Source organism: Rousettus aegyptiacus, unplaced genomic scaffold (assembly GCF_014176215.1).
Source record: "Rousettus aegyptiacus isolate mRouAeg1 unplaced genomic scaffold, mRouAeg1.p scaffold_m13_p_8, whole genome shotgun sequence".
Lineage (NCBI taxonomy): Eukaryota > Metazoa > Chordata > Mammalia > Chiroptera > Pteropodidae > Rousettus > Rousettus aegyptiacus.
Window position 1 is genome coordinate 1134296 of NW_023416311.1, and position 16587 is coordinate 1150882.

The 16587-nt window shown below is 58.3% G+C and overlaps 1 protein-coding gene and 1 pseudogene across 2 annotated transcripts in view; both read right to left on the bottom strand.

The window, feature by feature from the left end:
• The window catches only part of PRKCB (protein kinase C beta), a 193083-nt gene that overhangs the window by 87508 nt on the left and 88988 nt on the right, over positions 1-16587 (bottom strand). For both annotated transcript variants that reach the window (XM_016155513.2, XM_016155512.2), the window contains exons 3-4: positions 4820-4902; positions 511-622 (exon numbers count right to left, since the gene is read on the bottom strand). In XM_016155513.2, the coding sequence (XP_016010999.1) occupies positions 511-622; positions 4820-4902 (195 nt within the window). The remainder of the gene's footprint in view (positions 1-510; positions 623-4819; positions 4903-16587) is intronic.
• On the bottom strand, positions 7094-7212 carry LOC118607401 (annotated as a pseudogene).

Sequence of the window (16587 nt, forward strand, 5' to 3'; positions counted from 1 at the left end):
TCGGGCCTGCACGTCGATGGTGGGAGCTGTGGCGGGCCTGGCTGCAGGGGCAGCCCCATCCGTCCACACCCGTGGAGGGTTCCTTCCCACACTGACTGTGATCCTTGCCATGCGACTTGCTGTGATCAGTGGGACTTGCTCTCTTAAAGCACTCGGAACCTTACGACCTCTGTGTGAGCTTGTAAGCAGACCCAGGCAGGGTGCAGGACGTGTGGCCCCATCATCCCCATCCTCCAGATGACGCCCAGCCTTCTGGACATGCGGGTCAGGCCCCCCAGGCCCAGACAGGCCCCAGCCAACCCGCCCACCCACCTTCCCAGCGTGGGTAAGCCCGGCCCAGACCCAAAGGACCGCCCTGCAGAATCACGGCCCCAACCAGTGGTCACCGTTGAAGCTGCTACATGCTGGGGTGCGAGGTTCGTTATTCGCCAGCCCACTCAGGACTCGGGACCCCCAACCCACGGGGAAGCAGCCCGAGCGGCAGAGACGGCGGGGGGCGGGGGCACTCACTGTCACATTTCATGCCCTGGTGGATGAGCCCGTACAGCAGGGACCCGCAGTGGTCGCAGAACGTGGGGCTGGAGTACGTGTGGATCTTGAACTTGTGTTTGCTCCGGGGGTCCTGAGGCCGAGGGCGAGACAGAAGGGTCCAGGGTCAGGGGGGCGCATTCGCCCGCACGCGGTCGGCCCCCAGCTCCGGGCCCAGACGCGGTGCCTGATGAACGGTGGGCGAAGGACTCAGGCCGCTGGCCGCTCCCCTCCCGCTCGCGGTGCCTGCGAGCCCCCCACCTGAGACCCCAGCCTCCCGACTCCCGCCTGCAGCGAGGACCCCAGAGGGTCCCCCATCTGACAGGGGCTTATAGATGACAACAGCCTGTGTCTCATGCAAACACAGCACCCGCCAGTGACCAGCCACTCAGGGCTCCCCCACCCCCAAAACCGTGAGTACCCAGCCCCCAGGACCTAAGGAGGTCCAGCTCAGTATCTCTGTTCATCACCGATGCCAGGCACAGTCCGCTGAGGAGGAAGGAAGCCAGATCAGAAACCAAAAAATAAAATCTTTAAACCTCTAAGTCAAAACAGGCCCCTCTGGGTGTGAACGGGCCGCGTGACTTTGCTCACGGCTGGGCTGAGATCTGGCCGAGCCGCGGGAAGCTGAGAGGCAGGGTGGAGGCCAGGGAAGCACATGCCCACGGCGCCAGGCAGCGGCAGAGGGACCAGCAGCTGTGTGGCCGATCACAGGCCACGGAGTCCCTGCAGGTTTGGTGCCCTGGGGGCAGGTGGGCGAGGTGCCAGCCGGGAACACCGTCAGGGCGGGGAGAGGCTTAGAGCACACGCTCTGCGGCCAGCAGTGTGACCTCAGGCAACCGACGTCACCTGTCTGGGTCTCCGGGTCTTTGTCCATAACATGGACATGAGAACAGTGCCCACCACACCGGTTTGCTGGGGTGCTGACGCCCCCAGCCCAGCGCCCTGCGCATGAGCCGGACAAGCTCTCGATTTTGTCAAAGAGGAAAGTTAACCGCGGTGGCCGTCCCCACGCTTCTGGCCATCACAGCTCTGCACGTCCACCCACCACCTGTGACACCTCTCACTCACGTTGTCTGTACCTTGGCACGCCATTTTTACTTTAAAAAACCTAATTTAAAATGAAACCGTGAGAGCGTGAACTCAGGGAATCGATGTGCAAACTGTATTTTTTTTTCCCCGCTACACCTTCAGATGAAAGAGACAACTCTTAAAATCGGAATTCGCGGTGCTCGTCCCAACGGGCTCGGCCGAGAAGCCGCCGAGGCGGAGACACACACATTCTCGCCACCTCGTCACACCCCGCGGGGACGCTGCGACACCCTCCACCGAAGGCACGAATGTGCTTTCCCTTCGGACTGGTCTCCCTCTCCTGGGAATTTATGCTGAAGGTCGAGCCCCCTACACAGGGAATAACGTGTTTACACGGCCGCTCCCCGAAGGATTGTCGACATTAAAAAAGGTTTCGCAGGCGCCGCGCGAGTCGCAGGTGGGGAGCTGCTTGGCATAAACCACGCTGAGGAGACGCGGGGCACCGCGGCAGCTGGTCCGCGACCGGCCGGTCCAGGGTCCGAGCGAGGCGAGCGGCCCCCAGCGTCGAGCTCGCCCACGCCCCCAGGAAAGGGGGACGCCAGTGGCCTGCAGAGTCCCCGCCAGCACGGCGGCTCCTCCCCGCTCCCGGGGGAGGCTGTTTGGACCAAACCTACATTTCCGCTGACAGTTCCGTCCCCCCTGCCCCGCCCCCCTCCGCTGGGATTCTTGAATTCTTTCTCAACACCTGAAATTAGGAGATTCGGACTTCCCATGACAAATTGGAAAGTGTGAACCTTGGTCCTTTAAAAAGCAGGAATAAAAAGAAAAAAAAAGAGAGAGAGAGACAGAGCTGAGCAGAGGCGTCCCCTTCGCGACAGGGCGCGCGGGTGCCGGATGACACTCCCTGTCCCCCTGCACGCCTGACCCGCCGCTGACCTGCCCGCCTTCGGAGGTGGACAAGCGGAAGGGCGAGCGTCCTTGCAAGGTCACGCGGCCACAGACGGAACGCTGGGCAGAGTGGCCGGACAGGGCGGCCGTACTGTCCAGCGCTGCGGGCACCGGGCCAGGAGCGCGCAGGGCCCGCGTCCTCCCCGGGAGCGCGAGGTTCCGGGGGAAAAAAATCAGAACAAGCAGCTCGCTGTGGGGGACGGCGGGGGGGGGGGGGGTGGTGCGGGGGGCAGGAACGTGACTGCGGGGCCGGGCCCTGGCGACCTTGCCGGGAGGGGTGGAGTCGGGCGTCTGCGGGGTGCAGAGAAGGGCCTCTGGGGTGCTGGTGACCGGGATGCATTCACTCTGGGACGAGCCATCGACTGGCTCCAAAACCGTGTGGCCGGCCCAAGCTGACACCGGCCCCTTCGAGCCCAAACCCTGAGTCCCTGGAGAACGAGCATCCGGTCGTCGGAGCTCGGGGCAGAGGCGGCTGGGGGAGCCCGCGGTGAGGTGACGGAGCGTCCTGCAGGGCGGGGCCTGGTCCCCTGCGTGATGTGACGCGCGCACTCGTCCCCGAAGCCCGGTCCCCCTCCCACTGACCTTCCCACGAGCGTCTCTTCAGGCCACTACTTTGAGTTGGATTTCTCTCACTTTTGATTTTAAAAAAATCGTGAAGTTCTACTTTTTTTTGTGATCCAATCCACTTTAAAACCAACAGAAATCCTTTATTCTCTAAAGTTTAAAATAATTTCCCCAGGAAGCCTATCAGTCTGGGGCCTTGGGAGAAGAAACGCTTCTTGGGCAATGTTCTAGTCTCTCTCTCTCTCTCTCTCTCTCTCTCTCTCTCTCTCTCTCTCTCTCTCCCTTTCTCTCTCTCTCTCTCTCTCTCTCTCTCTCTCTCTCTCTCAGTTATTCGCCAATTCTACTTTTCCATTTCTACTTGGGACAAAATCAGAAACTTAAAATTTCCTAGAAAATCATCGGTTTTCACCAGATTCTCAAACACAGTAACTTGTATCTACGTGTTCTTTTTAATATATAAACGTGAAATATATTGTTTCTGAATTTTCTTTTACTTCCCTTTGATGAAGTCCTCCACATTTAATACAGAATTTACCGTTTTTAAATGTTTCTTCATCACATCCGACGATGAGGAAACAGGGAAAGCCAACGCGACCCCCACCACCTCTCCCCGACCTGGTTTAAAGTCGGTCATTATTAGCTATGATTCCTGGGGAGGTCGGAGGGGGACCCTTATCCCTTCTTCAGCAGGGGAGACCCTCCTGGATGGAAACCAAGCGTTACAAAAATGTTAATTCATTCCGGTCCCAGTGCTGGAGCGGCGAGTGGCCACGCGGGGGCGTGCCGCCGGGCCCTCCGGCTCGGCGCGCTGGGCCTGTGGGACCCGAGGTCTGGGGCAAAGCAGCCGCGCGCCGGGCTCGCTGTGGGCGGAGGGAGGCCGAGGGACCAGCCGCTCACCACCGCGCAGACGCGCTGGGCAGCGAGAGGCTCGGCCCACGGCGTGTTTTCAGTCCTGCTCTCGACCCCTTTGTTTGTTTGTTTATTATTTTTTATCGTTTTTATTTTTTTTGTTAGCCCTTTTTCATCTTAAGGATTAAAAAATTATTACAACAAACTAACACGGTTGGTAACCTAAATACCTTTACTTACGTAGGAAACTTCACATTCCTACTATCAGTGCAAACCCGTTTCTGGATACGTTTTTTGGGTTTTTTTGTTTTTGTTTTTGTTTTTTTTTCCTAATCCAAGTTAAAATAAATCCATAATGATTAAAACAAAAGTTATCTGGCTGCTTTATCCAGCAGTATCCCGCGTCCCGCCCCCCAGGAGTCGTGCTTTGGGGCGCACGGTCGCAGGATAAACTCGCTTCCTCCCAGTTCCTGGGTCCCTGCACCATAGTCCCCAAGGAGGAGCAGCAGCGTGCCAGGCAGCTTTCCGGGGACGTTCCACAGGAGCTGTGACAGGTCGGCCCCCGCCCGCCCCTGCCCGCGCCTCGGCTGCCCAGGTGAAGACATCCCCGAAGCGACCTGCGGCTGATCTCATTGACCAATGTCGCCCCAATAAAGTCCGTTTAAAAAACGTTAAGACCTTTAGCAAAATCGCAGCGGGGGAACCAGCTGGTTTCCCGTACAGTCACACCCCCACTAAAAAATTTTTTTTGTTTTTTTTTTCCGTTAAAACGAGAAACATCTCAGCGGCCGTAAGGACCACCACATGGCCGGGGGCGAGAGCATCCCGACCTTTTTGTCACATTCACCTGAGAGGAGACACTGTGGACCAAGAGGGGTGACCGCTGCCCGCTACTTACGTCGGAGGCGGGGCCCTTGTCAGCGCCCGGGCAGGAGAAGGTGACAAACTCATGGCACCGCTTGTGCACGACGAAACAGCAGACTGCGGAAGAGAGAGCAAGGGTAGGGGGTGGGGGGGAACGTGGGGGGGGAGGGTCGTGGGGGAGGGACGTGGGGGGGGGAGGGGGGAGGGAGAAAGAGATGGTTAGACCTGGACTTCGCGACACGTAACGGCTTTACTCCGAAACACACAACGCCTTTGGCTTCTGCACCGCGGTCTCCATGGAAATCAAACTCTTGGGCACATGGGTGCAGTGACTGGCAGACTGGCCACGCTTCTAAAATTAACTAGGGCTCAAAAGCCCACCTAGGCTCAAAATGACACTCCCGTGAAGATCGCTCAGGTGGCCGTGTTGGGGGCAGAGCCTCGCTCCTCCTTGGATGGGATGTGGCGGGCTCGTAGTTAGGGTTGGCAAGGCCTAAGAAACACGTGTGTTTAAACTCTGGCATCACACTTAGGGACCTGTCCCCATGACGAAGGGCATGCGGATATGGGCAGGAAAGGCACGCCCACGCCCCTGTGTCCCCCGGGAGCCGCGTCCTCGACGTGGGAGGGAGAAATCGGCTGTGGAGTTTCATCATTACACACACACGCGCACACATGCACGCACACGTGCATTTGACTACGTCTGAGTTAGCTGCATCTGTGGGACGGCTCCACTGTTTGGGGCTGACATCACTGGAGAGGACAGGCAGACTGAGAATAAAATGGAACTGCTTCTTTACGTTCCAATCTTGCTACAGTGTTGCTGTTCAAGTCACAGAGCGCCTGGACTGTGGGTCCCTACAGGACAGGCGCCCGCCGCAGGACCAGGCTCCGCGTCTTCCTACGGAGAATGAAAGCAGAATGGGAAGCCGCAAGACGACCCCAGGGACGCCAGGGGCCTGGGCGGCAGCCGTCGGTGACACCGCGGAAAGACGCCACCACCTGCCCACTGGCGGCGGGGCCAGGAAGGAGCCCGGCACCCGGAGCAGCGTCGCTACGTAACCAAACCGGAACCGGGTCCAGCAACCCGATCCGGCTTCCAGCGCACAGGAGGTACAAACGGCAGTGCCACGGATGAAACGGCACCACCGAGAGGCGGCGAGAACACGCACCCGTGCACACGCACCCACACGCGTGCGCACGAACACAGAGAACGCCGAGAAAACCAGCCAGTTCCTTCAACAAATAAACTGCACGAGGGACAGAGAGCCGTGCAGGGGACCGAAACCGGCTCTGGCCAGGGACGCTGACGACCGGGACAGGGGGACCGGAACGGGGCCGAGCAACTACGCCGGAACCCTGTCTTCCTCTCCATTTTTATGTAGATCCAAAACTGCTCCAGAAAGAAAAAATGACTAAAAACTCAAACCAAGGAAATTACAAGAAGGATGAAGTGGGGGCAGAGGAGAAACTTACAGAGTCGAAGAGATTTAAGAAACCCACATACCTTGTTTGGATCCTAATTCAAACTATGAGTTTAAAAACCACCAGACGGCATCCGCGAGACGGCTGTACTCATTCTTCGCGGCAGGAGGGGATCACTGTTGTTGGCGTCAAGTAATTATAATTCGGGGTGTCCTCACGGTCTCGCGGTAATCTTTTTGTTAAAAAGAACTCTTACCCTTTGAGGAGACGCCGTGAAATCTTTACGGACAAAAGGATTCGCTTCGAAATATGGCAGGAAATGAAGAGAAAGGAGACGGCGACAGGCGGAAAACAACTAACTCGTCCCGAGTGGTCGCTGCAGGGCCCGGGCGAGGGACACGTGGGAGCACGCGACAGCAACGTACTTTTCCAGATGTTCGGAGTTTCCCATCACACGGAAACGTTTTACACCCTCACGGCTGGGCCCCAGGGGGTCCTTTCTTATCTACGTTCCTCTTTTTCTTGTACCATTTTTTGTGTTTTATAGCTAGCGCATGCTTGGTAGTTGTGTCGAAGTACATGTGCGGGGGTGTCGGGGGGCTGTGATTGCTCTGAGCAGGGTCGTGAAAGGCCAGTGCTGGTTAGTTCTGGGCAGCAGATGGCAGAGCATTTTTACTTTCAACCTTTCATTTTTCTGTACTGCTGGAAATTTCACAATGAGTATGCATTAGTTATACAATGAGAAACAATAAGCCGACTGTTTTGTTGTTGTTGTTTTTAATTTTTTTTTTTTTTTTTTTTAGGCAAGGGAACCCTTGGTTGACCTCACAGATTGCAAGGACCTTGTCAGCTTACAATCCTGTATTTTTTTAAAAGTTTTTCATGCCTACGGCACCTGGTCTTCCTAGGTGGCCTCCCATCCAAGGACTAACCAGGCCCGACCCCGCTCAGCGTCCGAGATCAGACGGGATTGAGCATGTTCAGGGTGGCGTGGCCGTAGACAAAATAAGCCAACTTTGAGACGAAGCAAAGAGCCAAAGAGAAACACAGATCAGGGAATGAAAACCGTGATTGCCAAAAATGGGAAACTCAGCGGTGAGGCTGAGAACAGGCAAACACAGCCCGAGAGGGACTTAGCAAATGGGAAGTCCAAACTGGGGGAATTCTCCAGAATTCTGCAAGAAGTGCAAGAAAGAATAGAAGAAATGAGGCGAGACATGAAAGACAGATCCAGACGGTCTCAGCTCCCCCTAAAAGGCGTTCAGGGGAGGACAGACAGACGGCGAAGCGTTCTAACACGTCCACCAGGGGCAGGAAGAAGGAAAAGGGCCTATTAGCAACGAAGGAACGAAGACAATTACAACATCGGATTTCTCATCCGCCACTCTGAATTCTAGAGCATGACGAAGCCATATCTGCACAGGCTCAGGGAAGTTCATCTTGAACCCAAAACCTCACACAAAGCCCAACCGGCGTTCCGAGAAAAGGAGAGTCAGGACGTTTTCAGAATGCAAGAACGTAGAAATGCCGCTTCCCACGGAAGGAGCGCCAGAGCAAACGCACCCTGCAGAGCAACCGCCAAAAAGCGGGAGACAAGAGTGGGAAAGGAAGGGGTGACTTGAGCAGTAAAAAGTGAGGGGTGGGCGGAGCGGGGCTGTCAGACCGAAATATGCCGGGAGCCTTGTCTTATTCAGGAAATTGCAGATACCGAGAAAACGAACAGAGGAGATTTTAGATTTGAATGTGTGTGTGTCATCAATTAAGAATGAGCATAGGAATATTATGTATAACTTGAAGACCACAGAAGAAAAATCTAGGCAAAGAAAACGATCCAAACACACTTCTAAAGAACCCCCCCCCAAACTCCATTCCATATAAATATTATTTGTTTTTGTTTTTGTTTTTTACTTTTAGCAGGCATCACCTGCATTTTAAACTCTTTAGTCCTCTGGGATTTTGTGGTATCGAACGTGACGTGGGAATCTAATTTGCCATTTCGCCCCCAAAACAGGTATTCATTCGTCCCAACATCTTTTATTGAATAATTCATCCCTCACCCACTGATTTCAAATGCCAGCTTTATTATATGCTGAATAATGATGCATGCTGGGGTCTGTCTCGGGGCCGTCTGTTCCACGGATCTGTCTCGTGTTACAGCAGTATAGCTTCTAATTACAGCAGCGTTATAATAAGTTTCATCTTGGCAAGGCGAGTCCTCCATCTCAACATTTTCTTGGCAGTCACGGCATGTTTGTTCTTCCAAACGAACTTTGATTTGGTTGATCGAGCTTTTAGAGTCTTATTAGAATTGTAACGTAGTCGACCCTCATCCCGCAAAAAATATATATATATACATATATACACATATATATGTGTGTATATATGTATATATATTGAGATTTTGACTGAAATTGTCTTAGATTTAGAAATTAAATCCAAGACAATTGACACTTTTACAACGATGAGTTTTTCTATCAGAAATAGGGTGACTCCTTGCAGAAAATCTTATTTTCTGTCTCCCGAAAAAATGTTTAATTTTCTCCATAGATCCTATACGTTTCTCATTCATCTGAGGGGGTCTCTCTTTTATGCTATTGTGAGTGTGACATTTTTTCCACTTTGTTTTCCAACTGGATATTGCTTTCGGATGGGAAAGCAATGAATTTTCAGTGCCGTAGATTTATTTCGTGAGCACTTTTTTAAACTCGTAATGGTTTCTGAGTTTTCAGTTGCTTCCTTCGAGTCTTCCAGGTAGAGAATCGCATCTTCCTCCTTGCTGATAGGTGTGCGTCTTCCGCAGCCTGATTACATTTTTTACCTAGAACTTTCTGAACAAGATGTGGGGGCGAGAGGCACGATGGCAGCCGGTCCCGTCCTGGTCCCAGCCTTGGCCGGCTTCGCCTCTCCCTCCCTGCCTTCTCGGCTTTAAGAATCTGTATTTTCCTCGGAAACCATTCACGGCGTTGTCCTCCATGGGTTTCCAGGGTCCCGACTCGGGTGATGATCGGCCCGTCTCGGCTTTATTTCCATGCAGTACTGTTAGCTGGTCTCTCTTTTCATTTTTTCCTGTCTCCCATCTACTTTATTACCCTAGCATTTTAAAGAAGTAAATCATATATATATATAGATATATATATAGCATTGACATATATATATAGATAGATAGATAGATATAATCAATGCTACTGCGTTCATCCCGACTCCGCGAGCTGCTCTCTCTACTTTTATCTCTCCCGCTCACCGCACCTGCGTTTCGCATTCCCGTGGGCGCCGTCGTTGGGGAGGGGTCAGCGTCCTGCAGCCAGAGGCGCGGCCTGAGACCCCGCGCGCGCCACGTGCAGCCTCGGGCGCCCGGGCGCACCGGCCTCCGCCTCCGGAGCATGCGCGGTGGGCACAGCGCTCCCGCCGCGGTGAGGCGCCCGGGATCGAGGGCGTTAATCCGGGCTCGCAACGGCTGCCTTCTCGGATGGACTGTGCTATTTATTTCCATTCTTAGAATCTTAAAATTTCGTTAAGAATTTCAGGATTTTCAAGGCTAAAAAGCTTTCAAGGACGGCTTCGGCCGCACCCGATCTCTTGCGGGTAGTGCCATTGGCGTTGTAAATTTCTAATTTGTCCATGCCGCATATTAGGGTTTTAATTCCTTCTTCGACACAGAACTATTTAGTTGTTTTCTCCTGTTGTTAAGCAGTCGCTCTATACTCTAGAACTTTCTTTGTTATGGTCTCACTCACCCTTCTTCTTGAGGGAGAGATGGGGGTCACTTCTAGTTTCCTAGGTCTTATCTCTAACTCTTGGTCCATATCTGGTATGTGGTAAATAAACATTGGGTTAATGAACGAACAAAGAATGGCTATCACTAGCCCAGGAGAAGAAGAAAGCCCAGCCGCTTGACCGTACACCTGTCTCCCTGCTGGCCGGTCCCCACGCGTGGGGTAGCAAGTCAGCCACTGACAAGGTCCCCTTAGGCAGCCTCCTCATCAGCCACAAAAATAAAGCCCCCTCCCCAGCCAAGGTGGATGATACGCTGAGCGGCCTGACCACAGTCCCACAGACTCTACCGGGGAGCTGGGAGCAGAGGCTGGACCACAGATGAGCTTCCGATGCTACGCTGTGTGCAAATCAAATTTCCCATTAACTAAAAACCCTTTAAAGGAAAGTAGCAGGGCTGGTTATTTAAAGAAACAAACAATCCCTCTGCGATACAAATGAACGCCCCCTCATCTCTGTTTGGCAAATTCAGGGTAAGACCAGCTTTCCTTAAATAAGAGGCAACACATACCAAACAGGTACCCGGTGAGAGCCAAGAATTCCTAGATGCCAACTCCTCTCTCGGCAGGAGTGAAAGCCTGCCGCCTGCAGCCCCCGCATGCAGGTGGCCTTCATCGGAAAGAACGACGTGCACTGTGAGGTCTCGAACTCAGGTGCCGAGGGGCCAGGTGAGCAATGGCAGCGTCTGAGGGCCAGGCAAGCATGCCCTTTTGAAGATGGAAACTACCACTCTGCCCTAGCAGAGAGTAAGGTTAAAGGCCCCCAGCCCTACCCACCTCCGCCCGCCCCTGCTTACATGTGAGGTCCCGAAGATGCAGGCTGGCCCTGTGCCTCCCCCACCCTCCCCCAAGACACCCTCATCCTACTCTCTGGAATTTGCCACCTTACATGCCAAAAAGGACTTTGCGGGTATGTGCGATTAAGGACCCTGAGATGGGGGATTGCACTGGATTATCCTGGGGGGCCCGCGTGGTCCCAGAGCCCCTATCGGGGGAGGCGGGAGACGAGGGGAGGTGACCACAGAAGCACAGGATGGAGCGCTGGCTTTGCTGGACAGGACCGGCCACAAGCCGAGGAGCACGGTGGCCCCTGGCGGCCAGAGAGGCAAGGAACACGTTGTCCGGGGACCTGGAGGAGGCGCGTAGCCGGGCGACACCTCGGCCTCGGCCCGAGACCCACCATCGCACTTCTGACCGCTAGAACAGTAAGGCCGTAAGTTGGTGTCACTCGAAGCCACCGAGCTTGAGGTGACGCGTTACGGCCGCCACAGGAAACCAGCGCACATGGTGGCCGAGGGTCGGAAATGCCCAGTCGACCCCGGAAACAGAAAACGGGAGTCGAGAGCCCCAGGCGCCCGTCTGGAGTGTGCGCCCCAAGAAAGCACTGGGCCCCAACTCTTCCTCACGCCACACCTGGTCCCCAAAGGTCCAACTCAGGGCTCGAATTTATTCGCTGCAGTCCAGAGAGGACTAAGTCAAGCCCTCAGGGTCTTATCTGTTCTCTTTGGGGTTGATCTGTCTCTTCTACCCAATGCTCACTGGGGTCTGTGGGGAAAGCTTGATCTTCGGGAGGCCTTTGCTCCAAAGTCCCTGTCAACGTGCGACAGAATTCACAGCGCCGGTTCCAGAGATCCGTGGTGGGAGGGGAGAGTACAGGGCTCTCGGCTCCCTCCTGGGCTCTCGACTCCCCTGGAGGCCTGGGCAAGGCCGCTCTCAGGAACGAAGCCATCATCTGCAGGGGTCCGGCCCAGGATGGAGGCCTGTGCATGAATGAGGCCGGCCCCACCACCGCGCCTCTCCGGGCCTGGCTTCCTTACCCAGGTTGGGAATAACGGTGCCCCCCCCCTCCCGCTTAAAAGCTCGCTGCGCGCCCCAGAGGGGACACGCACAGAGTGGGAGGAGCGAGGGGCGTCGGAGCCGCACCCGCGAGCGTGCGCCTCCTCCTTGCGGTGTCCGGGGAGGACCCCGCTCCCTCCCGGCTCAGGGCCGTCCCTGCGAGGGCTCCTGCTCAGGGTCCCAGACGGGCTGGGGCCTCCCCAAACGCTTTCCGGAGTCGTCCCCCCTGATCAAGGGCAGAAAGGCCTGGTCGCCACTTCTAGCCGATGCCCGGCCTGGCCGGGGGGGCGCGGGCCTGCCAGGGCGTTCACGGCCGCGACCCCCGCCCCGCACCCCGGGGCCTCCTCGTGCTGGGGGAGAAGGCGTGTGCTCGCCTGCACCCAGGAGGCGGGTGCGCAGAGCACAGACGCGCCCCGGTGTCCGTCCAGCCGGGGGCAACCCACGGTGCGGACGGGAAGCCAGGTGCGCCTCCTCCCGCCCCCCAGCCCGGTGCGTGGCGTGGGCGCCTGTCATTCATCTCGCTGTTCCAGCAGGGCCCGCCCCCGCTTCCCGTCAGCTGCCGCATCCCACGGACTCGCTCTGAGCTGTTTCCTCCTGAGCCTCCCCCCCCCACCCCACCCCCCCATGGCACCCTCACTGTCCCCGGCAACTCAGACGCGGAACTCGGCAAGGGAGCGGTCACCGGTCCCCCTAGAAACCGAAGTGTCCGCCTTGGGGGCACAGCTCTGTGAACCGAGGTTTCCATTAGCACAGAGGAGATGAGGCCGCCAGCGTCGCGTGGTCACCACGAAACCCACACGCGGTGTCCTGGACCAGGGTCCCCGGGGTGCAAGGTCAGACAGACGCCAGCGAGGCTCATCACCTCCCTGTGGGACAGGGGGCTTCATGGGTGAGCTGTGCGGCCGGGCTGCCCGGGCTCTACACCAGGCGCCACTGTTCATGAGCCGGGTGACCTTGAGGGAGTCCGTCGACCTTGCCGTGTGGTTCTCCCGCGGACTTCCCTCGGGGGGTTGCTGCCAGCCGGGAAGAGCTCAGCCCAGCCCGGTGAGCGGGCACGGCCGGTGCCTCGGGGTGCTCGGCCTTGTCTGTGTTGTTCCCGCCTTCTCCCCTCTGCCCCGTGCAGCCCGGAAAAGCCATCCCCCAAAAACCCACCCCCCAAAAACCCAGCTGCGACGCAGGTCCCATTCACCGGCAGCCTGCAGCCGCAGTGCCCAGCCCGGCCACACGGGGGCCTGTCGAATCCCCGTTCATTAAACGGAATTTTAAATTCCGTGCCTCATTCATACCAGCTGCACTGCAAGCGCCTAACAGCCACGTGTGACTGGGAACTGCCATCGTGGACACGTGTCACAGATGGTCTTTCCGGACAGCCCCAGCCAGGCGGGCCAAGTCCAGGTGCTGCGGCCTTGGCGCACTGCAACCCCCCGTCCCCCCGGATTCTCGCCCCCTCCCCGCTCCACGGCCCCACCCTCCTGCCAGGCTGGACGCCCATCCCTCTCCATGATGCATGTCACTCACTTCCTACGGTGCGAATTTGTTCTGCCAACACATCCACGCGACAGCCCATCGCACGCAGCCCGTGAAGCCAGTCCGAGCGGAGGTGGCTTGTTCTCCGGCCGGCAGACCCTGCCGCGGCCTGATGGGAACAGAAACAGCGCACCTCCCAGGGGAACGCGGCTCGGTGGCCCCGCGGGGCAGGCAGGGGTCGCCTCCCATGATGCAGGAACTACAAACCCGAACGCCTACGGAGGCCAGGACTTGTGACTCAGTGAGGCACTCCTGGGGTGACGCGGCCGGGGAGGGTGGTGGCTGTCCCGGGGACACTCGGCTCCATCTGACAGAGGCCCCACCCACTGGTCCGGTTTGCCGACGGGACGTTTTTGAAGCTCTGTGCAGGCCGAGGATACTTGAGCCTGCCCGTGCACAAGCTCGATTCTAGCTGGTCACCCTGGTCACACACTGCCTCTGAGCTACCATGTCCCCACCACGGGGCAGAGCTCGGTCCCACACGGCGGTGAGGACGAGACCAGATTAACATGCCCAGTGTGTGCCTCGCTCACACCCAGTTCCCAAAGAACCATGAGCGAATGCATCAATGACGAATGAATGAATGAATGAATGGGCTCTTCGGTCGCCTCGCGCTGGGAAGTCGCTACCCACGGATGAGGGAAGGAGAAGGCCAAGTGTGGGCTCACTGCAGGCCCCGCCCCGCGCGGCGGCTCTGACGATGCCGAGAGCGCGTCTCTGTGAGCCCACGCGCAGGGTGTCCAGGCGCGACATCACTCGTGAGCACGGGGTTGCAAATCACGCTCCGCTCCCCAATCGGGGGAGCGGTCGTCCCCCCAGTGTCTCGGGGGTCCTCCGCGTGTGCGAGCCTGAGGCTCCCCACGGAGTGACACCTCCTCTGTCACTTGTGCGTCTCACGTGACACAACGCCGCGCCTCTGGCGACCAGCCCCGGCCGCACGCCAGGCACCCGGGGTCCGTGCTCAGGCCGCACCTCCAAGGAGTCCGGCCCGCTGGAAGGGGCTGCAGGCAGGTGCGTTTAAAAGCCTCCTCAGGTGACCTGGCCGTGCTGACGAGTGCGGCCGCTCTGCACACCCTCCCCGGGGACGCCTTCCCGAGAGGGATGCATCCAGGGCCTGGTCCATCCCCACGCGCAGAGGACGACCCTGCTGTTTCCACACCGTCTGAGTGGCTTGTCGTCACCCGCCTCACGGGGGACCCTGAAAGGCCCGGCACCTCCGGGAGCAGAGGCCGACTCCACCCGCCGTCGACAGCCAGGCGTTGAGAGGGGCCCGCGGAGACCACGGCCCGCCGTGCTCGGCCACTGCCGGAAAGGGCCGTTTTCGTTCGTAACGTCCCCAGATTTCTTTCACTGAGCGAGAAAAAGCGGCGGAGACGGCAGGAGGTAAAGAAGGCCCCGGAAGGAAACGGACCCGCGAGGAGAAGGCCGCCCCCCGCGCCCACCTCTGCTCGAGAGCCCAGGGGGACAGTCCCTGGGCCGGGAACGTCCTGCCTGTCTGGATAATGCATGGCGACTGGTCCTGACCCCGTGTCTCCATTTCGATCAGGCCCCGGTGGCGGGGGGCAGTGAGACGTAATGCCACGGCCTCAACGACAACGCCGACACCCCTGCGCCCCCGGCCACGTCCGGCCCCAGGGCGCTCGCATGGGGACGAGACCTAGTGGACAGCCGTGGCTTCCACCCGACCAGTGTCTGCCCTGCTGCTTCCGCCTCGGCCATGGCCGCTGTCTGAGCCCGGGTCCCGGGAGCGGCTAAGGCTGCCCTCACCCCCTGGTCCCCAACCCAGGAGCCAGGACACGGTGTGGATTCAGGGACGGGCACGTGACTCGGGCGTAGAAGTCAACAAATCCCCCCTGACGTAAACCACCCTGAACGGGGTTTTTGTTTCTTGAGACCGAAGGAGCCCCGGCTAGCAAACCCCCGGCGAGAGGCCGCGGGGCGGCGGCGAGGGCCCCTCGTTTTTTCCTGTGTTTTACGTATTCCCACAAATTAGCCTTTTCTTTTCGAATTAGGGGTATGGTGTTAAGGGCACTCGATTCGGTCGGCCGTGTTGGTGAACTGAGGCAAGCTGGGGTACAGCGGTTCACGCCCCCCCACACCCCTAACTATCGCCGCCCTCGGCAGAGACACCTCGGAGTCCGCCCCGGTGAGAGGAAGCGCCAGGGGTGTAGCGTCTGCAGGGCCCCCAGCCTGTTCCCCGGGCTCGGTTTCCCCCAGCGCCTGCAGGACGTACATCCGCCTCACGGACGCCACCTGCTACTCCCAGGCCCGCCTTTGCTCGTAAACGGGGGGGGGGGGGGCACATAGCCACCAGGCCAAGTCCTTTCTGGACGTGACAATGAGTCACATCCACCCTCTTGTGCCTCTTGAGGCCCAGAGATAAGCCAGTGTCAAGGTCAGTCCCCTAACCCCCTCGAAAAGGCGCACGGGGAGAGCCCCGCCCCCCAGCAGGGGCTCGGAGGGGTGGTCTGCTAGGCCTGCTGCCGACTTCGCCACAGCCAAGGCCGGGCCGGGACAGCGCACAGGGCGCCTGCAGGTCTCGCCTGCCCGGCCCCCGCTGCCCTTCCCCTGGTCCTGGTCCTTGGGGAACCCAGCCCCCCTCCCTCTATGCAGTCTCGTGGGGCTGTCAGTCCAGGTGCAGGGCTCTCCTGGGCCACGGGCCACGGGCCACAGGGTGGGTGCATGACCCCAGATCAACCAATCCCACTGTTTCTCCCTTGGATTTGACTCCTGAATCAAGGGTGTCAGCCTCCCTGTAAGCGCTGCCCTCTGCGGCCCCTCCTCCCCAGCCTGGCGCTGCAGGGATTCCTCAAGGCTCTGTCCTGGGTGCTGACCGCTTCCCTGGGCACAGTCCCCCCAGGCCACCTGGTCCACCGCGAGAGGTCCTAAGCACTCCACTGGAGCGCCCACGTTTGCGGCCCTCCCCCGAGCCCCAGGCCCACCTCCTTCCTCAGCGCCACCATCTGGACATCAGGCTGCACACGCCCCAGAGCAAGTCCTGCCCTGTCCCGGACGGAAGCCCCCTCCCTGGGGGTGCGCCTGCGGCACTCACCACCCCCCAGCTGCCCGGGACTCCGCCCCCAGCACCGCCGCCCACTTCTGACCGCGGAGTTATCACTCAGACCCAGCGGACTGGCTTTATCAGAGGGCAAACAGCCACTCCCTGGGTCCTCTGTGGCTGGCCCCTCGTCTCCCACACTCCGATGATGCCTCAGAGCTCAGGGACAGCGCCATTTCCCCGGAG